The sequence below is a fragment of the Ochotona curzoniae genome, unplaced genomic scaffold (genome assembly GCF_017591425.1).
Source record: "Ochotona curzoniae isolate NIBS_2020 unplaced genomic scaffold, NIBS_Ocur_1.0 scaffold_2476, whole genome shotgun sequence".
Classification (NCBI taxonomy): Eukaryota; Metazoa; Chordata; class Mammalia; order Lagomorpha; family Ochotonidae; genus Ochotona; species Ochotona curzoniae.
Genome location: NW_024467095.1, coordinates 10,520,633 through 10,545,018, shown reverse-complemented (window position 1 = coordinate 10,545,018; position 24,386 = coordinate 10,520,633). Strand labels below are relative to the sequence as shown.

General features: G+C 35.9%; 1 protein-coding gene across 2 annotated transcripts in view; it reads right to left on the bottom strand.

The window, feature by feature from the left end:
* The window catches only part of IMMP2L (inner mitochondrial membrane peptidase subunit 2), a 691,058-nt gene that overhangs the window by 240,395 nt on the left and 426,277 nt on the right, over nt 1-24,386 (bottom strand). For both annotated transcript variants that reach the window (XM_041002441.1, XM_041002443.1), the window contains exon 5: nt 7,816-7,881. In XM_041002441.1, the coding sequence (XP_040858375.1) occupies nt 7,816-7,881 (66 nt within the window). The remainder of the gene's footprint in view (nt 1-7,815; nt 7,882-24,386) is intronic.

The window sequence follows — 24,386 nt, the reverse complement described above, 5'->3', positions numbered from 1 at the left end:
TCTGATACTTAATGGGTATCTTAATACAATGGTATCTTGGGAAACATAAATGCATAATATATATTGCAAGCATACTTGTTTTTTCATAAACTAGTCATAGAAAAAAAAAAAAAACTACTGTAAGATAAATACTTCACTAATCCTTTTAATCCCCTGCTAGGAGACACAGATTAGAAGGATACACATCAGAAAGGTAAGGATACTTCAAAGGTTACAGGACAAATGGAATCAAAATATGTTTATTTGCACCTGTTTATGTCCAGGCTGCTCCACCTGTTTGTAGCCTGGGAAAGTAGTGGAGGACAGCCCAAAGCCTTGGAATCCTGCACCTGCTTGGGAGACCTTTAAGAAGCTCCTAGTTTCTGGCTTCAGCTCAGCTCTGGCTGTTGCAGCCACTTGGGAGGTGAACCAGCAGACAGATCATCATGGTCTCTCCTTCTCTCTGTAAATCTGCCTTTCCAATAACAATAAATAAATGTTTAAAAATATATGTTTAAATATGGAGGCTGTAGTTCTCTTTCTTATCTCAGACTTTAACAGGGAAGCTGTCTCCAACACACCCCTGTATCAGAGGTCAAGCAGATGGACATCCTCCTGAGCCCCAAGGTGCTTAGGCCCATTGCCAAGGCAAAATTTCCCTGTAGAACTGTCTTTGGGGAAGTGTTGTGATGAGCAGGTTAAGCTTCTGACAGGGATGCTACATTTCTAGGAGTACCATTTCAAGTCTAGGCTGTTTCATTTCTGATTCAGATTTCTGTTCACACACTGGGAAGGCAGCAGAAGAGAACTCCTGCCCTGTTCACCTAAATGGGAGACTCAGACAAAGTTCCAATTTCCTGGCTTCAGGTTGTCTCAGTCCATTCTTTGTGGCCATTTGGGAAATGAACTAGATGAAAGCTCTCTTAAGCGCTCTCTCTCTCTCTCTCCTCTTCTACCCACTTTCTTTTTGTAATTCTACCTTTCAAATAAATATATCTTTTTTTAACAATGCCAGTGTCTACATCTTAAAGAGTATTGTATTAAAATGTAGTCCCATTTTAAAAAAATGAAAACTGTATATGCATAATCCCAGAGCCCTCCCATGTACAGTACATGGTGAATACTCAAAGCACTCAATAAATAATGGTTGACCATCACAACAATTACTACTGTCTGAGAGTTAGGAAATATTTACATACTAGGCACTGTGCTAATCAATTTAAATCCATCTTTTTCTGTAATGTCCCATGAAATATCATACAGTTGATATTAGGCAATTCAACAATGCAGTATAGTAAATGAAAACTGAGATCTACATTATGGTAGTTTCAACTCATAGCTTGTGTCCACAGTGTTTACAACTACACAGAATGAATTAAAGAAAGAATGAATGAATATGCAGGTACAAATTGTAAAGAACTCTGTCCAAGACATGGATAAAGTAAAAATGAAAACAGAAGAACTACCACAGCAATAACCATCACCATTTTTGGAAAAAGTAACTGACTTTGAAGTAATTGAGTTTCAGTTAATGTCACACTGTCTTAAAGTGTACACATTATTTTTGATGCAATGCCTCCAAAAATCTCCCTACATTACTAAATTGCTTACAGGAATAATTTGCACTTAAAAAATCAACACTAATAACAGTGATTATTAATCTTGGTTTAAAAAGAAAGTAAACATTTCCACATACCAGCTTGAGGGGACTATCTCTGATGATCTGAAAGAAATACTCGTAAGACATACAGTTTTATTCATATTTCCTTTTTTTTCTTTGACACAGTGATGGTAAGTTAAACACCTACCACTATCTAAAAGAAAAATATTTTCATAAAGCTATAGGATGACTATCAATCTGTAATTCTTTAGTAAAGAATTATCATTTTTATAAGAATATAAGACTATCCACAACTTATCAATGATTTCCAAAGGTGACATCAGATGGAAACTTGATGATGTATTAGTGCTTCTTTTATAGTGGAAACTAAATACTTGGACAGACCCTGAGGCCTTTAATTTCACTGCTGAATCCCTAATCTATTAAATAGCAGCACTGGTCAGACCCTAAGTATTTTCCATGTGGAAAAATCCAGAGTTCAAATTAAACTCAAGTAAAGGGCCTCAGGGATTTCTGAAGACCTTGGGCTCAAGTTAGGAACAACAAGAGACCAGTGTCTACATATTTCTTTTCCTCAAAAAGGAATCACCTACTCTGCCCCAATTTGAGCAGTAGAAAATAAGAACATTAGCTTCCATGCACTGAGACATTTTATTCACTAACTTTTATCAATGTCCTGGACATAAGTGCTTTTTCCCCCTTATGTTCTCTGTTTGAGGACAGAGAGTACCGCTAGTTCCAAATCCAGCAAAATTGTCATATATCAGTGTAAGGAATTCAGGACTGCCATACTGAAACATAAAGTTTCTCTTACTAACAGTTGCTGTGCCAACCATAAAGAAAGAAGAAATGATTACAAAAAGATCATTTGTAGCTTTATTATAGAAAGCTCAATTTAGTTGTTTTTCTTGCTATAAAGTGTCATCATTTGCTGAAACATATTATTCAACAGCCTGTGATAGGCTGATATTAATTTCCATATCTCCAATAACATATTTAATATCAACAGGCTCTACAATGCTTACTTTCTGGTGACTTGTTTTTTTTTTTTTTTTTTTTTTTTTGGTTAATACCAGAAAGATTTTTAGTAACTTGAGATGTTTTGACTCTTTAAAAACATTTTCTAGAAGTGAAGAATGATCACTGGCATATTTTGTGGTAAGACAAGTCTCATGATTCTCTACCTCAGCCTACTCTGCGATATCAATAGGAGTTAAAGAAAGCCTTGCTGTGAGCAAGACATGCTTCTCAGCAATATCATTGATCTTCCTTCTCCCTTGCCTACTTCCTCCCTGCAGCCAAGAAGTGATTCTGTTCCCTTTGAACTTCTTGGGATGCTCCTGAATAGGGAGGACTACAGACTAAACAAAAGCAAATTATGTGAAGTGAATGATAAAGTACATTCCATTTCTCTGGTAGGCCAACCACTTGCTGCAGTTAATCTTGGAAGTCCCAATTGAAGCTAATCTTTTCCCAAATCTAATAGCTAACACTAGCTTCTTGGACCTTCAAAGTGTCCTGGTTAAGGTGATTGATAGGTTCTACGGTCACCTTCTTCCCTGGAGACTATGCAGACCTCATCTCACTCTAATCATTGCCTAACCACATGGACCTCCGGAGTCCCGGAAGTCTCGAACGTGAATCTTACCAAGTGAAGGAGAAATGATGCGTTTCTGAGTGGGCAAAGAAATTCCAGAAACAGGAAATACAAGTATCCTGATAAACAATGTGGATGCTTTGGAAATTTCAACTGTGGCTGAGTCACAGTGTGTTTTAATGCTTTATACTCATTTTAGGCTTTTCTGAAAGAGGGTTTCTGTGTGAGTCATAACAAATTAGTAAGCAAAAGCAAATAACTGAAAAATATTTTGGTGAAACTAATAGGTCTGTCTAAATATTACTTACATTAGCTTTCTACTGTTCAGCTTTGGATAGGCATGCCTATTTAGATCAACATTATGAAAACGACTATATTCCTAGCTAATAGATTCAGAAAATCTAGCAATTGTATTATGATTTTAGTCAATGTTGACACTAACAAAGTTCAGATCATGACAAATATCCTCTAACCGTAGAAATATTTGGCTGAATATTCACAATAAATACTTCATACCCTTGTCAATATTATTTTAATGATTATGATAGGAATGTGGCTACTTCACTATCTGAGTCACTAAAAATAAATCAGTGTAGTCACTATGCATGTCATAAACCTAGGCACTTATCTACTTTTGCAAAAAACAAGTCCTTATTTTTTCAAGGAACAAAAACCAGTTTTCCTAGTTATTTCCTTGGCACTGACTAGAAGATGAGATTACACATTTAACAGGCCTAACTGGGTGCTGGTGCAGTTATTAGCTGTCAGTTGCAACTCCTGCATTACCATCACGCGATCTTTGGCTAGAATTTCAGCTATGCTTCTAATCCTTTCAATCACAGCTTCCTTCTAGCTCACAGCCTGGGAGACAGCAGTTGGCGGTTCAGGTGTCATGTCCCTGTAAGCTACAAGAAACCTAGACAGAATTCTCCAGTCTTAGCTTGACCCAGTATCAGATAGCTCTGTCTCTGTCTGTCTGTCTCTCTCTCTCATTTTGATAAACAAATAAATTAGAGGCCTAACAACCGAAAAAGTTATAGTTCCTTCTTGATCATCTAATTATGTGTGATTCAAAATTAAAACACAACTTAAACCTATCATAAGTGTAATAAAATTCTGAAAGACAAGAATTATTTTTAAGAAAATAATTTGTTGATCTACATTTCTGCCTAACGTGCTAATGAGGCAGCTCAATTTTGCCAAGATGACAGGATGGCAAGTCATTTCTCCTCCACAAACCGAAGCACCTTGCTTGTCACAAGTGAGGGAACCATTAGATTTCAGATGGCAGGCAGCATACAAGGGGTCTTGAAAAACACCATGGAAAACACATATTTTGAAAAAACTATATACAGCCTTTAAATTTCTTTTGAAGTAAAATGAATTTGCCTTTTATTTTCATTTTTATATAAACTTTTTGAAATACCCTCATTTAGTATGTAGTCTTTTATGACAGGCTTCTTTCAATTAGTGTGAAGTTTTCAAGGTTTGCTAACATATTGAATGGAATTTGTAACACATTCTCATAGATTTCTAAATAATAAAAGTACATTTTGAATATTTATTGATGAATATCAAATGTTGCTGTTGCTGTTTTAGAATGTACTGCTCTTCTTAATTTCTGACAAAAATCATGAAGCTTAGATAGGCTCTTGTGAAAATATAATGTCATTAAGCACTTTCAATTTTGAATTTGTATCTTATAGGAAATGAAAACAACATGTTTTCATACTAACACACATACTCCTGATTAAAATCACAGCATTATACACACACAGACTCCACAAAATGCTCACTGGCTTGACAGAATCCCAACCAAACGACCTCTTACAACTAGAAATATAAATAGTGCAATACAAAATGGGTAAATGATTTGAACAGACATTTCACCCAGGAAGAAATATGAATGTCAAGTAAGCACACGGACAGATGCTCAACATCATTAACTTGGAGAGAAATGCAAATCAAAACCACAGCTAGGATCTACTTCACATCCACTAGGACTAATCAAAAGCATTCACCAGACCAAGACGTGATGTGAGGAAACTACAGCATTTATACCTTGCTGGTAGACCATTAAATGATATCACACTGTGAAAAACAGCTGGGCAGTTGGTTAAAGAGTTAAACTAAGGGGCCCGATGTGATAGCCTAATGGCTAAATCCTTGCTTGCCTTGCATGCACCAGGAACTCATACGGGTACTGGTTCATATCCCAGCTGTTCCAGTTCCCATCCAGCTCCCTGTATGTGGCCTGGGAAAGCAGTAGGGGATGACCCGAAGTCCTGGGTCCCTGCACATGCTTGGGAGACCAGTGGACAGAATATTTCTCTGTCTCTCCTTATCTCTGTAAATTTGATCTGCCTTTCTAATTAAAAATAAATCTTTTTTAAAAAAGTTAAACTAAGATAGAATTCATGGCCCAGCATGATAGCCTAGTGGCTAAAGTCTTCATCTTGCATCCACCAGGATCCCATATGGATGATGGTTCACGTCCCACCGGTTCCACTTTCCATCCAGCTCCCTGCCTGTGGCCTGGGAAAGCAGTTGATGATAGCTCAAAGCCTTGAGACCCTACACCCATGTGGGAAACCTGAAAGAAGCTTCTGGTTTGTGGTTTCACATCAGCTCAGCTCCAGCCCTTGCGACTATCTGGGGAGTGAACCAGTGGATGGAAAATCTTTCTTTCTCTCCTTCTCTCTGTAAATCTGACTTTCCAATAAAAATAAAAATAAATATTAAAATAAAAAGAATAACATTCAGCACCCTAGGCATATGACCAAAAGAAAAGAAAACATGTGTTCATTCAACGACACCAATGTCCATAGCAGCATGCAAACATCCAATTCCAAATTAGAAAAGATGCCAGTACCCATCAACCTGTAAATGGGTGAGTGCAATGTGGTATAGCCATACAAGAGTATATTTAGTACTAGAGATAAACTATAGACATATGCATAACACAGAGAAATTTAAAAACCATGGTGCTACATTTTTAAAAATCAGATATATAAGAAAAATACATATATAATTCCATGTAACTAAAGTTCTAGAGCAGCATAAACCAGGGAAAGAAAGCAGATGCATGGTTGCCTGGGTGGGGCTGGGAGTGGGAATAGGAATTTAGTGTAAATGAGTAGGAGATCATTTCTGGAGATAGCAAATTCATTCTAAAGCTCATTGGCCTTTATATTTAAAATGAATTAATCATATTACATTTAAGTTATAACTCAACACAGCTTTTGAAAGAAAAAGACCAAATATTCAAGAACATAACCAAAAGCCCATCACTCAATGTGACAATTCCATTGGTATCATACTCCAGTCAAGGAGTCAATTCTGATCAATTTTTTTGACCTCAGGACACTTAACCTTTTTAAAAAACAATGAATGACACCAAAGAATTTTTCATAATATGGATAATTTTATCAATATTTATAAAATTAGAAACTGAAGAAGAGACTTTTAAAACATTTCATTGATTCTGTTTAAAACAACTATACCGAGCGGATCATGCCAACAAACAGAACACAATTAAACAAAACATACATTCCAAAATATATGAAAACATACTGAACATTGTGGCTTTTTTGTTAAAAACATTGGGAAATCTTTTTAGTGTTGGACATAACAGAAGTCAGCTAGAGTTTCATAATTGTTCCTGCATTCAATCTATTGCAATATCACATACAACTCCACTACACCTCACAAAGGAAGGAAACAGAAAAAGGTCAACAAACACTTGGTATTGTAAGGAAGGCAGTTTTGCTCTCATAGATCAACCCCCCATCCCCCGAAATCTCACAGATTCCCCAGGGAATTCTTAGGCCATCTTTTGAGAAGTGCCAGTCTAGACTCCTCAGTAGAGGTGGCCCAGGTTCATGCCTGTGAGACTATCTAATCCGTGCTATCACTAACAAAGCTGTTTTGGGAGCTTTTTGGGGAAGCAGGATCAACAAACTTCAAAGCATTTCAGCTGCCTGGGTTCCTTTTTTTTCTGAGTTGCCTACATAAGTATGTAATCAAAATGAGTATTCATGCCACGTAAATTGTTCCTTGTGAAATTTCAAGTATTATTTTTGATTTACCAGCAAATATAAAAAGGCATCACAACACGCTGCTTAAATACTGGATTGCTACAAAGCTGTAGTCTACAGCTTCTATTCTTATCATTGATTCAGAATTTTTCTGTCTCACATACTTTGCTTTTCTCCATCTTTGTGACTACAAAGGACTTCTCTAAGTGTCTGCATTTGTGTTTAACACTACAAAAATGCTCTTAAATTTTTCTAAAATTTTCTGAAATAATGGTACTAATTTTAATAGCAGAGTACAATTGTCTAATGATCAATTTTGAGTATTTTCATTTTGTTGGAATATCTATTTTATGCCTTGCAAATAAAAATAATAATGCAATCAGTAAATTCATGTCTAACATCCGAAAGTGGTACATGATGCTTACTTAAAACATGCCAGCTCATTTGAAATGCCTCATTCAAGTCCTCTTTGAATTTAGATGCACTTCCAGGTGCATTAGACACTCAACAAACATCTATAAGTTTAAAATTTGACTTCAGAAACAAGTACTTACCTTATCTACAAGCAACAAGGTACTCACCTTATAATATCTCCTTCAAGAGCAATCACTCTCTTAATGATTTTCTGTTGTGGGTTTTTAGGAGACCTAGAGGAGTAAGATAAGATTATATAATCAGTTATGTCTGTGTGGATTTAAGTAAGTGACAAGAAATTTCATGGCAAAACGGGCTACATTAGACCATTACAGAAGGCTTTGCTCACATGACATGGCATCAATCCCATTTGGTCCCAGTGATACGAAGGTACTATCAAAAGTATTCTCATTTCAAAATTTGAGGGGGAAAGAAGTTACAGAAAAGTCACACACACACACACACACACGGATCGAGTTTCATTAGTAAGACATAAAGTTTATTATTAAGTGACTACTGTTTTAAGACAAGAACTTGTAAGAAACAGGACTCACATATAAGAAAACAACTGGACTTTTGCATTAAATAATACGATACTTATATATTTTATTTCACTTAGGGAAGCTCAATTTAAATCCTCAGGGAAGCACTAAAGACAATCAGTTCATTTTTTAAAATAAATGTTTAGAACATTCTTTTAAACTACATTTAGGTTTAGCTTTTTTGATGATTATGAAGTTCAGGGCACTTTTCAAACATGGCTATGACAATGAATAGAATACATTTATTGTAGGTATCAATTGTTTTAAGCTACTTCATAGTAGTTAAAATTCTACTTGAAGTAAAACTGTTTACTCTAAATAAATTCTCACCACTTCTAGAATACATGGCTCTGGGGTCCCTTTCTATATGAGATTGACCTGTGAGGTCGAGATCATGTAGTGAAATTGAAGGCATATCATTTCTGAGTTGACACTAGCACTTTGTGCTACTGGTCTACCTCCTTACACCTCCTTTCATTCCCTCATTAGCTCTCCTCTGTTTCCCTCTCTTTCCAATCCCTCTCCAGGATTATACCCATTATGGGGAGCATCAAAACTGATCTTCCAGCCTGGACCAAGTTTTCACAAGTTAGTTCTGCTCAACAGCTTAATAGCAACCTCATCAGACTCCAGGAGCTGTAACTGCTTGTACGAGTTGCTTCTGGTTTCCTGGTCCTCGGGAAGTACGTGACGTCATAAATGTTTGCTGTTTTACATTACTAGGTACTGGAGTAATTTGTAATGCGGCCATGGTGGATCTCTGCTAATATGGTTCATTTCCTGCTAATCTCATTTTAAGTCCTCTGAGTTAACAGACTCATTTCAAGGAACATCTCATACATCATATAAATGATCATTTAACACATAGCTGAAAATTATGGATGGAGAAAAAATGTTTTCAGAGCAAGTCACATTTTGAATTAAACTATTTTTAAAGGGAATGTCATTGCACAAAACTGAAAAAAAATGCATAATGAAAGCATAACTGTATCAAAAGAACTATGTCATTTCCATAAGATTTATATTTTATAGGTCATTTTAGAGAGAAAATGAAATCATGTAAAGTAGTTGCACCTACTTGTGAAAATAAGTTTTACAGGTTTTCAATAGCTTAATTGTGAGGATGCTTTATTTTCAAAAGAAAGCAGATCGGAGTTTTTAATATCCTAGAAATGTAACACACTTCCTGAAGACCAGGAAACCAGAAGCAACTCACCCATGAAGCTACAGCACCTGCAGTCTGATGTCATCAGTGTACAGCTACAATGAGAAGGTGTTTGATTACATTGAATCTGATGGGATTTGGGGCCTCTGCTTAGGACACTTACAGATCCTTTAGAAGTTGCCTCCCAAATCTGTCTGAGACAACCAAAAATATATAAAATAATACATAGTTTTAGCACTCTCTAAGGAATTTCATCTCTGTGGTTTCTATATCACCTGGAATTAAAGTAACTCATTAGGGAAATATGGGATATTAAAATGCATCAATAAAAATAAAACGTTGCTAAGGGTTTGTATGCATTCAATATAAACTGTGGTGGCCATATAATATGTCTATCATTAATTTAGCAATTATTGTGCTTTTAGAAATTTATCCTAACGAAGTGATTATAAATGTATGTAACATTTTAGCTACATAGACATTTAAGGCAGTGATTTAAGACATTTAGCTACACAAATATTTAAGGCAGCTAAAATTTTTTAAAAAATTTTAAACAAGAGGAGATTGGTTAAATAAATTATAGTCTCTCCACATAATAAAAGACTTTAGAATTACTGAAGATGATGTTATGTAAGAATACTTAATGATGGGGAAATATCAACAGAATATATGGATTGAAAATGTGAGTTGGAAGATAGCATTTGTACCATGACTTCACATCCATAATTACAGGGGAAGAAATGCACATTCAATTTTATGGGGAATGGATCAGGAAGAATCTAAAATATAAGAGAAATAGATGTGGAAGCTTTCATGCCTGGGTTTTTAGTTCAGATTTTTGTGAGGCCTATTAAACAAAGATAACTGCATCATATGATATTACCTAAGGAGAAATCCTTCAAACAAGATTAGGACCTGAACTAATTTCAGAGTTTTCACCTCACATGGAGGTGAGGATGATATGAATGAGGTAATATGGAAAGCAACCCCCATTACAACTAAAAACATTTATGTCAACAATCTTTATGTTTTTGAAATGCTTGAAAAGTATTTTTATAAGATAATCCATTATTTAAGATTGGGAGACAAAATAAAATATACAAAGTAAGCTATCTATATAATTAAAGTCTTATGAATTACTGCTTCAAACATATCTGTAAATTTTAATGCAATATTAAACTCATGGATATAATCAAATAATTCAAAAAAACTTGAAAAAGCTATTACTAACATTAATTCTATTACTGTTTAAAAATCTGTATCTGCATTTTAATCATTATGCTGTTGAATACATCACTTTGATTTAAGCAGAAGAACCAGGAACTTATTACAGATTCACATCATGAAAGTTATCAAATTTCCCTTTGTTTTAATTCTCTTGCCCATCTTCCAGAAATTGTGATGAACACAAATTGAAGGATTATACTTTATTTCACAAACACAATGTAATGTTGCCCACTAAATATCCAAATTTACATTTAAATTTGTTGTTGAAACAGTATTTCCTTCTGGAACCTGGACTGTAAACTTTCCAGTTTGAATTCACAACTGAATCAGAGACTCTTGGACAGGGATCCTGGTGTCTATACTGCCTGGGTCTCAACAGATCTGCTTGGTGAGGCAAAATGTGTCTCCAGAGAGGATGCTTTTGGGACAAAGAACACAGCCAAGTGTGTAGACATGGTATGACTTTCATGTTTTTCTTTTGAATTTCACTTCTTTGCCTTCTTTTGTTTGTTTGTTTGTATTTTTTGGTAAATCGAAATTTATTTGAGAGAGTAGGAGAGAGGCCTTCTGCCATACTAAGAGGAAGCGGCTTCAAGGGAGGAAAGAATCTTCACTTCACCTTTTGATATAAACATTCTCATTTTTTTTTTCTGTAGCAGGCCAAAGAGAGCCACATGCTTCTGAATCATTTCTGAAACTGCTTATGTTATTTTGAATTCCCGAATGCTTGCTCCTCAATTCTCACGCTGTCTGTGACACTGAGTGGGTACTTTGAGAGTCTCAAGAGAGCCCTTTGAGTCTTCTGACTCTGAGATGAGCATGTGTTCCTGACCCCACCCCAACACTGATGTCATAGAAAATATCTGTTTGTCTAGGCACTGTCCCTGTTCTGCTGATTCTGAAATTCACAAACTTCATAAGATGGAAAGTGTCACTATGCTTCTAAATCTGTATCATAAAACACATGAAATCTGTTCACTTGACATAAACCAAGAAATTTAAATTTAAAAAAAAATTTGCAAATTAGGTAGGTTTGTAGGTTTTGTGGTTCAGGATTAGCTCATAATTAAGTTTCAAGATTAAAAATTCTTTTTAACGGGTTCACAATTTCATTTCAGCAACTTAATTTTAACCGTAAGAGTCACTTTAGCCACAGACGTATACAAACACTTAAAAATGCCACCATTTATTGGACACCAGTTACACTGTATATAACCCCATAAGGCCTAAATCTTCATAAATGAAGTAAAAGTAAAAACTTGTAGTTTTGGGATGCCTTACACTAGAGAGGATTTACATTTTCTCTGTAACTGAAAGGATAGTCATGCATTAAACCATGTAAATCTACAGCATCATAACTTTAAGAATGTAAAGTTTCATATTTTTATCAGCAAAATACATAGCAGAATAAAAAGTCCACTCAGAACAGTTATAAAAATTAATATAGTATCAGTATTTCCTTCTTCATTTTTCTTTAGAATTTCAGAAAATGTTGCCAGTAGTTTAGTAGTGTATCTAGCTCCTTTCTCTGCCGCTGTTCATGCTGCCCATTTTCCATGACCTGAATTGCCTGTAAAGGACCTCCTTGTGTACCACAAACACACAGATGTGAGTGATGAAAGTGGGAGTCGTGTTCACTGTTTCCACCTTTGCCTTCAGTGAGCTGTCACCTGTAGCTACCTGGCCAAAACGGGTATCATTTTCAGGGAGTCTTTAGGTCAGGGATCTTCACAGGAAGAAACTTCAAAATGCTCATGGAAAATTGGAATTAAAAGATAATTTTATTTTTATGTACAAATTTTTAAAAATCCTACCACCGTTTTTCATAGTATGCCTTTCTATAAATTTTTAAAGACCCCTGCAGGTCTCAAATTTAAGGATTGTACAGGAAGTCAAAAAAAAAAAAAAGAAAAAAGAAAAAAAAGACACAAGAATGTAATACTTTGTCCACATGCTTTTTGGTTGGTGTCATCTTTGGTGCTGTTTTTAAGCCTGGAGTGCATGCTTAGCGTAACAATTTAGATGCCCTTTGGGATGCTTGCAAGTCCTAGGGGACAGTCTGAGTCTCAGCTCTGCTTCCAGTTGCTGCTTCCTGCTAATTTGCACCCTGAGGGACTTCAGGTGATGATTTAAGTTTTGGGGAGCCTGAGACCCACTTGACAGACCCAGAGCTGATTCTGGGCTCCTGACGTTTGACTGCACTCCAGGCTGCTGAAGTCATCTGGGGAGTGAAGCAGATGGGAGGCCTTGGCTTATCTGTCTCTTCCTGTTTCGAAGGAAGGAAGGAAGGAAGGAAGGAAGGAAGGAAGGAAGGAAGGAAGGAAGGAAGGAAGGAAGGAAGGAAGGAAAGAAGGAAGGAAAGGAGGGAGGGAGGCAGGGAGGGAGGGAGGGAGGGAGGGAGGGAGGGAGGGAGATGTGAAAAGCTAAGATGAAGGTATAGATTATCTTGGTAAAAGAAGATTGAAAACAACGGCAGTCTTAAACCTGGTCTCTCAACATAAAAGCACAACCAACTTTTTCACTTGTAATAAATTTCTAAGCAAGAAGATATCTGAAAAATGATAGGATGTTTACTATTTCAATATAAGCACAAACACTATATCTGTGGTGAACTAAACTTCAGAAAATTGCTTAATTGTGCCCAGCAGGCACTTCGGGTGTGTAGGTTCACACATATTCAGCAGAGCTGTGCACTCCAAACACTGTGACTTTGGACACACACACACACAAACAGGAAGTCTGTACTGTTCCCCAAAGCTTTTGCTCCATGACTACAGTTGCCACCTGACACGCTTGGGGTTGGACAGTGCTGAGCCAGATGGGAATGGAGACATTTCAATGGAGGGCAGTAATGGAGAGATCTTTGTAACTGAGAGTGAGTCAACCCTGTATATTCTTCCAGGGATGCCAGCAAGCAGAGGGGTAAACGGAAGAGCAGGGCTCTCTGCCTGATACCATCATATCATGAACTCTCCAGAGCTTAGATGTTGCCATGGAAAGCTAGAGAATCATGCATAGCCTTCATTTGCCATCAACTGCCACGGAAAATTTTTCATCTGACCCTAAAATGAAAAGGTTTTTCTTGCATTCGAAAGAAACTTATATATTTTTGCATATCTGATTTCATTAACATTTGTAGTCATTCTGTTTCCTTATTCTATTGCATATATCTGTAGATTAATAGGGTCCCTAGAGACTATAGTGGCATGCATTATTAATATTTGGACGGACGATTCAATATTTCCTAGTTAAATTTTGTGGGGAGAGACGAGATCCCTTATGACCATTGATACTATCCTAGTTTCCTCAAAATACTTATTTTCCTTGAGAAGGTTGGCAGGGTGAGATTAAAACAGAAGTTTAATATGAGGTACCCTGACTCGTTCCTGCTGACACCTTCTTGAACCTCTTAATTTTTAAAATACAATACTACTGCTTTGTTGAAGAGTTCTTAGACAGGCTCTAATAACTACACATGGTTAGCTCCTTTGTAAATGTCAACTTCATGCTCCCAGTAGCAGACTGAATAGTATCAGCAAACTGTCTTCAGAGAAAAAAAAAACACAAAACCGCCAAGAGTTTACAAAATCAACTACAACTGGTCACCCCTGAAAATAACATCATTCTTTATTTGCTCAGCTTGAAGTTATTTAATATTGCTCTAGTCACTAAGTTATCAGAAACGTGTTCTATGCTTTATTTTCTGTTGTTCAAGCTAAAATAACTGGTTACTATGATTTGTCTTTTAATAATGTAAGCAAAACAACACTAAGATCAAATATCTTACTCCTTAACAGCCTGTGAATGTTATTAGATCTTCCATTATGACTTTTTTTTTTCCTCCTTTCATGAATTACGTAGAGTTATATAGGAGGGGGAAGGAGTGTTATGTCTGAGCAGCTGGAAAGGCTTAATTTGGAAAGCGATTTTCGTAGCTGAAAAGGAGTACCTTTTGGCAAAAAGAGGCAGGCAGGCTGAGGCAACAGGTTAAAAAAATGGAAAGGACTGTAAAGGAACTAAAGTGAACAAGAGATGAAACCTAGGGGAGAATTATTTCCAAAGACCAGCAAAAGCGATGTCATTAGGGTAAAGCAAGACAGCAAAATTATGAAGCAGTCAGTAGAGAAACACACTGCCAGGTGAACGAAAACAAAGTCCCAGCCCAGGGTGTCATTGCCCTCACAGTGGGAGAAGACCTGCACTACTGCTGCCTGCCACTTGGCAGGGCCTGGAATTCTGGTACGGATGTCATGATATTCTTCGCAATCCTTTCTCCTGTTAGGTTATCCTGGCAAAGGTTTAATCTTTGTAAGAAAAACTGAAAGTTGAAACAATCTCAAAGCAAGTGGAATGGGGTTCGTCAATGGTGTGGCAGGTGAAGATGGGGAAATGTTAGTGAAAGGGTCTAGAGTTTCAGTTACACAGGAACTCTGTAGATCTACTACACAATATGGAATATTATTCAATATAATGTATTGAAAAACATAAAATGCAAAAATGACAATGTGAGTCGTCCTAAATTATGTTCACTATACTCACTCCCCAAAAAGAATTAAATACATAAACATATGGATATGTTAATAGCTTGATCCACTAATTTCACAGCGAATACATACATCAAACCATTATAAGATATATTACATATATATACATATATATATAAAATTTTTTAAATCATTGTGTAGCAAATCTGAGAAAAATTATCTAGTAGTTGATTATCTTTTTGGAACTGTAGCTATGGAATGCTTGCAATCTGTCTTCTTTGTGTTAATTAAATTAAATTAAAGTAAAACTACACAGAACCACATAAAGCAGAGTAGTATTAGTTTCTGGTGTTCTAGACAGAAAATACCTGAGAAAGCCCTTCTCAAAAGTCACACCCATATTTTGCATAGTAATGCGTCCTTTTACATGTCTAAAGGTTCTATCAACCCAAAATTTGTTGACTGTACACAGATGTGTTCGGCATATATATTATATATATATATATATATATATAGAGAGAGAGAGAGAGAGAGAGAGAGAGAGAGGCTACAGTTTGTCAGAGCTTTACCCCTTTCTGTCATTTTCAGCTTACACATACTATAACTTCTTCTATTTTCTAATCCATAAAATTCTGTTCTGAATAACTGTACACCTGCTTAAAATGGCAATGTGTTGGCTTCACTGGCTGTTCCTTCCAGAAGGCTGCTTTGATTCTAGCTTGAAAGGCATTGATTAATTCAGGAAGGCTTGCCCACTTTTCTGAGCATTGGTCTTCTCATTCTGTATACACATGAAATGGACTCTAATCTCTACAGCTGCCATGTCGATGCATTTCCTGAGTTGGCCATTTCGCAGGCTCTGAAACCACTCTACAGCTCAAGCATGATCAACGGCTTTCTTCAACATCAGAACAGCAGTGGGAGGCTATTCAGTCAAAATGGGAGGAAACCCTCATCACCATGTGTGGATGAAATTCATAGGGATTCTGATTGCCATATGGCCCCCTCGGCTGAAGCTTAATGAGTCTTGCCCAGACACAGGTATAAGAATAATTTGGAATCATCAAATACATCTACCATGGGCAAAAACAAGGCTAAATAGAAGTAAGGGAAATAGTCTCCAACTGGTCTTACAAACCCGTGGGTTTAATGTATGAAGGAGGCTTTGATTTAAATAAAAGCAGATTCTCAGAACCATATGCTCACCACCCACCATTCTTCATCTGATTGGTAGAAACCTATGAGTTTCATTCCTCTGCTGCATGGGAGCTTTGCCAAGAGACATGGGCACAAACACCAGTGATCAAGGAAGATCTCCAACATAAAATATGCTTGCAGGGGTCTATTAGAGTGGGTTTTTATATGTAATAGAACCATGTATTAGAATGAGACATGGAAAGATGTTTTGATTCTTATAATATTATTAAACTCTATTTCAATCTTGTAAAAAAAGCCTAACCTTACTCCTTAAAATTTGTTTCTAAAAATAAAAATAAGTAAATACTTCTCATAAAAATCCTCTGATTCAGCTTTATGTTAAAATGTACAGCCCTGAAGCACTACTGATGCCTACCGTGTCTCTCCCACCCTTTATCAGTTCTTTCTCACCACGGCCATCTGTTAGTCTTGCTTTTTCCAGCACACGCCCATCCCTCCAGGCTGCTTGCTGGCACTCGGATAACTCCCTCTAGTTCTTTTCAGCACAACCCAAGATGTGTTCTTGGTCTTCTTCAAATCTTCTTCTCCAAGAGTTCCTTCAGAACTGCCTCTTACTTATTTGGAACACTTAACTCTTGTCAGAGATGATTTGTCAGCTAGATAACACACAAGTTTGCTTTTGGTCTGATAAAAACAAAATCATTTTCCCTTACACTGTTTAGTATTGCATAGAGGAATAAAATTTTCTGAACATCCTGTCTTTTATACTTTCAATTACCTAAATTATTGTAACTCCAGGCTCTCAATTTTGAAATACAACAAACAAAAGAATGCTACGATAAAGAGGTAGCTAATGTAAATGTTGGAAGGAAGATATTTCATTTTTACTAACTCTGATACACAAAAGGTCTATCTACTTGTAGTTTTACTAATCTAATCACATAATCAATATCCTGCTGTAAAATTATTATAGATTTTTAAAAACACTTAAAATGATTTAATTTTTAAGGGTCAGGAAGTTAGAGTTGTAACTGCAGAATTAAACACAAAAGGTATGGTGAATGACTATGTTTGAATCTCATATTATTTTTTTTTCAAACTGTCTCATTTAAATAAAAATCTCATTTTAATTAGTTCCCAATGATCCAGTCTAATCACTCTCAAGCCGAAGACTCAGCTGTTTAGAATGCAGACTGCATTACTGCTGTGGCTGTGTGTACCTGACCTCCTGCCTGTTAACAAAGAGACTCAATTATTTGTTTTTTTTGAATGGCTATTTTTTTTCACCTCCACCTTCCTTTAAGTTTAAAAGGCTCAATTGCTTTATCACCTTAACCTTAGCCTTGGAAAACACACAGAGAATTTCTTAACTGCCAACTAATAAACTATCTTGATCCAGAAAGCTAATTTTCAGGATGAGATCGCCTAGATGACTTCTGCTAGAGTCAGCTGAAGCAACATATTGAGCTGATGTCACACTGTCTTCCAGGAGAGCCCCTTCTGCTTTGAATGGCAGTTTTGATTTTCAGCTATTTTGTTGGTATAGTTCAAGAGGCACACTAGCACAGCAACGGGCGGTGTGTCATTCCCAGTGAACCAGTTTTGTTACAGATCTTATACAAACACACACACACACACACACACACACACACACACACTAATGTAGTTTCCAGGATCAGTTGAAGGTATGTAAATTAAGTGTTTCTGCTTTCCCTATATATTGTGACTTTCTTTTATGTACTAGTATTTTCAGTAACATTGAGCTCCATAATATAATGTCCTGTTTAAATCTAAAATATCAAACTAGAGCAAAAAGGGAAAATAATTTCAAAGTAAGTGTGAAAATGGATTTTGCAATGGATGGATGCAGCAGAACTGACGCAGTGACAGTTTAAATGTAGAAAACCAACACCACCACCAACAAAGAGCATGGAATGCTTGAAGAATCTTACAGCCTTCAGTTTCTTCCACCCTGCTATTACATCACATTTGAAAGTTTCCATTTGCTACATTGTTGCTTATGTACTTAAACATAATGCTCATATCCCCAAGCAGACCACACATGACAGAAAAATAATCTTAAACATTTCATTATATCCAGCTCAGTCAGTTATTTCCTCTTAAAAAATGAATGATAAACTTTTGATAAGGGTGATTAGATCATAACATATATGTTAAGATATCGATCCTGAGTGTCCCAAATAAGTCGACTTATATGATGTTTTTCTTTTGTTTCTGGATTATTTAGCCTCAGGTCGTCAAGGGTTATCCATGTATCACCATTTCATTTCTCAGCTGTCATCTCAGGCATAGTTTCATGAATACCCAAATTGATTTATCAACATAGTAGCAATATGTTGGTGTATTTCTTATGGTCTAATAAAAAAAATGACAACTGAGATTTCGAAAATGTGTAACATTTTGATTTTTTCCAAGAGAATTTATACTGACATGAAAATAAATGATTCTGTAGTCTCAAAATCTGCATCTATAAATTGGTGATTTTCAAAGTTTGATTTACTCTCCAGGGTTGGGCCTGAAGGATGTGGAATGTGCATTTTAACAAGCACCGAGGTTATTCTGATACAAGTAGCCTTAGCCCACCTTTGTTAAACACAGCTAGGAATTCTTCCACAAAAATTCGATGGGATACAGCATATTGCCTTGCCACATGTTCAATGAAAGTACAAGCCATAAAGAAAAGCTACAAGATTTTCAAAATGAACATGACAAATAACATTGATTTGAAAACATATAGATAATTCTAAACTAGTGGGGAAGCAAAATTTCTACTGGGGGAGAAAACAAACACATGTATAATTCCATGGAATTGGAACAGCAATTAGGTATGGAAAAAGGAAGAAAATGAAAGAGGATGAGGGGGAGGAACTATAATATTCCTTAGAATTGTATCTATGAATTCCACTGAATTTGTTCTTTTTGTGTTAATATTAAATCAGTATGAAAATTGATGAGACTTTCCAAAAACTCAGAAAACCCACCAATTGAAAACAAATATGTCAAAAAAGGTGAGGCATCAAAGCAATGTAAATAATATAAATAAATTTATGATGTGGCATTACCACTCTTCCAGTTAAATGGCTATTACTAAAAAATATTGTTCAAAAAAGATTAGTGAACTTATATAGAAAAGGGAACCCTTAGTCATTTGATGTGAGTGTAAATCAGCACGATGAAACAGTGTAGAGAACAGAATGGGAGCTCTTCAAATCTAAAAACAGATGTGTCCTATGCACCAACTATCACACTTCCAGGAATATATCCAATGGTAATGAGATTATCATATAAAAGAGACTTCTGCACTGCCAGGCCCAATATAGCATTACTCACAAAAGCCAAGACCAGCCAACCTAGGTATCCCCGGATGTAAGAAGGAGCCAAGAAAATGTGGCATATATACACAGAATATAATTTTTACCACCACAAAGTAACATCCTTACATTGGCTACAAAATGAATGAAACTGGAGATCATCTTAAATGAAACAAGCCATACACAGAAAGGTAAATATCTCATGTTCTCTTCCTTGTGTGGAAGTAATAGTCACACACACACACTCGATATGAATCTAAAATAGCAATTAGAAGAGGTATTGGGAAGGGTAGATGCTGAGTGCCAAAGCACAGTTGGCTGAAAACAGTTCAGGTTCTACAGAAAAGTAGAGTAACTAAAATCCATGGAAAAAGGAAATAGAAAGGTTAGTTCACGGCATAATTGCATGCTACTCTTTAAAAAATATACAGGTAGTTAATATTCATCCAAAATTAAAAAAAAAACTAAAAAGAGCAACTATGATCTCTTACATAATTTATTTCTTAAATTAGCTGAACAATTATTTGTTGAAAGATAGCCACAACAGACATTTTTTACAATATATGGCAGGAAGTGTGTGGGTTTTGTTTATATAAGTAGCTTGCGTGTTTTACAAGGTTTAAGGGCAAAAGGCTACATGTGTCACCGTTAGTAAATCATCTACTGCTCTTAGCATCCTTTTTCTTCTTTATTAAAAAATGTTCACCAAGTTTTCTTCATATTTGCTTTATTTATTTTATTTGAAATACAAAGAGACAGAGAGACAACCTACATCAACTGATTTACTCCACAATTACAACTCCTGGGGCTGGGCCCAGCTGAAGCCAGATCAAAGCATTTGAGCTGCCATGCTCTGCCTTCCAGAGTGCAGGTTGGTAGAGAACAGGGTTGGAAGCGGAAGCCGGACCCAAACCCAGGTGCTTTGATGTGACTGTGGGCATCCGAAGCAGCCTCTAACTTCAGCACTAAGCTCCCATATTGCATCTGTTTTGTTTCCTGTATTTTGTTTTTGTAAGTTGAAAGGGATGATGAAGACTAGTATGCTGACCCCAAATGTTGCTGTAGAAATCATGTGATCTACTAAAAATAAACTGCCCAGGCATTTGCTTTGCATAGAATTAATGTTAGATTGAGATAAGAAGCCATAACAGAGAGCTCCAGGGATCCAATGCCCACTGTAAGTAGAAAAGATAATGTTCGAAATCAAACTGTGAGAAGGACTTCCCACCCAGACCACTACAGAATATTCGGTGGGATTTCTATGTGGTCTATGACACTGACACCGAAATTCTGCCCCCCAGCAGCATGTCTGCCTCTGCTGCCTTACGAGTGTAACTCTCCCTCTCTCTTTCCTTTTGTTTTTTCCCAATCTTCCCCTTTCCTTTCTTTTTCCTTTCTATTTTCATTCCTTTTGGAACCTTCCTCCTAAGATCTTTTAAAAAAATTTTTTTTTTATAATTGAAGACAGTACAGAAGCAGTTAGAGTAAGTCATTTTTAGGCCAAGCAATTTGTTGATTTTTTTTCCATTAGTTCATGAGCTGTTAAATTTACAGCTAAATGCATTCTTACTGGGCAATTTAATTGCCTCTGTGAAATGTAAAAGTTCAATCAACCAATGTTATGTGGAAAGTGAAGGCAATCTCATTATTCTATCTGTTGTATATTTTAATTAATTGTTCCTCATTTAAAACTAGGTAGGAAAATGAAAACAGTGACATTTTATTTGAGACACTCAAAAAAGAAAACCGCAACAAATACTTCAGAGAACATCTATGAAAACAAGAACACCAGAAGGCAGAGACCTAAAATTTATTCAGAATAAGCCAAAGAAAGTTGAAAAATGAAAGACATTATCTACCCGATAGTCACATGCACTGGATCAGTACTTTCTTGATAGGATAATGAACTGGATCTTTTTAATGTCTATCTTTACACCCTTATTCTGAGTACTTTAAAATGTTCTAACTTAATTATGATGACATTTTAAAACAGTGAGATAATTTTAGCTACATTTTATAAGTATAACACATACAAATTAATATTTTCCAGAAGTAGAGATTAGATGCTGGAATCTAGACCATGTTTAGGAGTACAAGTCAGACCACTACTTTATGCCTTGTTGTGATTGGTTTTAGTATTTGCAATATTTCTTAATCAACACAAATAAAAATATAAGTAATATTAAGAGTAACTGTTGGAGACGCCTCAAAATTATTTTGAGTCTTTCTAAAAGGCTGTACATCCATGATAAACTGCGACACAAAAAATAAGCAGACCAAACTATCAACTGCTGAAAGGAACAAATCTTATTTAAAATGATGTTATCTACACCAAACACTTCCTGTTTTCCTATAAGAAAGAAAAATGTACTTAACCCCAGTTTGCATAAATTAAAGTTTGGAACAAAGTCCCCGTAGAACCCTCCAGTTATTCGTTATTCTTTGATCTTTAAAGCTTTTCCATAAATCCTTCTAAGGTTTATTGCTGAAAACTCAAAGCTTTGCTTAGGAAAAACAGAAAAATCTATAACTTCACAAATTCTGAAATATTTTATCTTTAGATGTGTGAGATTTTAAGCAATTAGAGAAATATTATTTTAGATAGCAATTCTGCTTAGAAATGCATGCAAATGGGTCAGTATACACAGGAAATAAAGCAGATTTGGAGTTGATCATTGACATTGTAAGACCAACACTCGGTCTTACATGAGAAATGACCAAATATCAGACCAAAGGTGCGGCCCAGGAAGGTGTTCTTTGTGAGTTCCCTGTGATTTCCATTCAACTTCTCCAGAATATATGTGTACAACAAGAGTATCCACATGGGTCCGAACAGAATATGCTAATCATTTTAGCCATCTCTGGCACAGAATGTACAAATTGCTTACATATTACACACACTAAAAAAAAAAATGGCTTAAGGACTTTGCTACTGCTTTTCTTTTTTTATGATTTATTTTTCCCCAAATCACCCTTAATCTCACCATGCAAAAACAATTACTAGTAACATACTGATACCTAGCTTTTCTCACTGTTTTTCTAATTCTATACATTCATGTGTTCCTAAAAATAGAACTATTTGTGAAATTTCATTACTTTTCAAAAATTAATGATTTACATTGACAAGCTTTTCCAATTGTTAAATCCACAACAGAGTGAGAACTTCCAATTGCATGTGAAAAATTGATGGTTGTCTGATGAATCCCATCAACACTAATGGTCAATGAGAAATTAACCTAAATTAGAACTTTTAAAATTGAATTATTGGCTTTTGCGACAGTCAAATTGGTAAAATCATATGTGTAATTAACAGTTCTTGCTTACACTTAAGTCTGCATTTGGCAGATCGAATCAATTGTTCACGGTTTATGCAGGACTTAGGAAAACATAGCTTAACATTCTGGTAAGAATTGACCTGATAAAATAACTCATTAGAATTTCATTCCTGGAACATAACTATGTTTAAAATAAAATGTGGGTGTTGACTAACCACCATTAAGATTTCACTTAATGGAAAAAAAATACTATTTTTAGTTTTTAAAAAAGCAATTGAAAGATTAAGCAGTATTTCAGAGGTTGAAAAAAAATCCGAAATTTCACAGTATTTAGAGCACTACCTCAATGGTATTTCTAGGATTCATGAGAAATACTTATTAGTAGAAACATCTCATAAGCAGTCATTCGGATATTTTGCAATGAAAATGGAATCCCTTCTCTTGAGTCTGGTCCTCCTATGGTTCCCGACCCGCCCTCCCCCACCCCCCCCATCATTTTCCTTGTTTTTGATACAAGGAAACAGGCCCTACACTAAAGCAAAATCTGCCACTCTCTCCATCTAAAGAGTCAAGCCTTTTCTGTAATCAATGTCTAAAATAATAAATATCTTCAGTTAACTTTTATTTTGCCATTTCTTAAGGAAACAGATAGCGGACTACATATAAAGAGAGCAATTTATAAAGAGAGTAATTAAAAACTGAAAGGAGGACATTTTAGTAAGACATTGGAGGTGAAACATTCTGTGAGATTGTTTTTTCAAAGAGTTTCTTAAATGTTCCAGTGAAAACAGGTTTTGTGGTAACTGCAAATTTATTTATATCTGCATCTGATTTCAAATCCTAATAGAAAACTCAAAACAACATTGTGGGCTTTCCCGTATAATTCTCAAGTTTGTTCAAAGTAATAAAGATGTATCAGAGCTGCTGAACTCCAAAAGCCTGACCTTGATAACATAATAGAGCCAATGGTATGAAACTGAAGAAGACCACATATCCAATACATGCCTTCACAAGGAAGTCCTTGATTCAGTCTTCTTTAGGGCAACGTGACTTTAGATAGCGCATCGGTAACTCAAAGTCAAGTTCTAACTACATAAGCAATGATATAAGAGGAAGGAAGGTACATAGAACATAAAAATTTGTGCCTTCGCTAGTTTTCTCAGTAGAAAATTCTGGAACTAAACAGGTATGAGGTCCCAGTAAGGCTCTGATCCCCAGAGGTGGTCCTACTAGGCCAAAAATGAGGCAGATTGTTGGATATAATGAATGAGCTAACACAATGGCATCCTAGAGTGACCAAAACCAACTCTATGTGATTGTTTAGGGTTTTTTTTTTAAATAAATCTGTATTTGAAAACTCATGAGCAGTATATACTACTACTATATCCAAAAAGAATTCATTTCATTATCTCCTTCATTTAAAATAGACTAAGCTCTAAAAGCCAAGCCAAAGCAAGACCCCCTTCTACCTGGTTGTATTTGACTTGCAAGACAGCCAAAGTTTAGAACCCATTTCCTCTGTCCTCCTTATCCTGGAGCATAGCTCTAAGTTCTT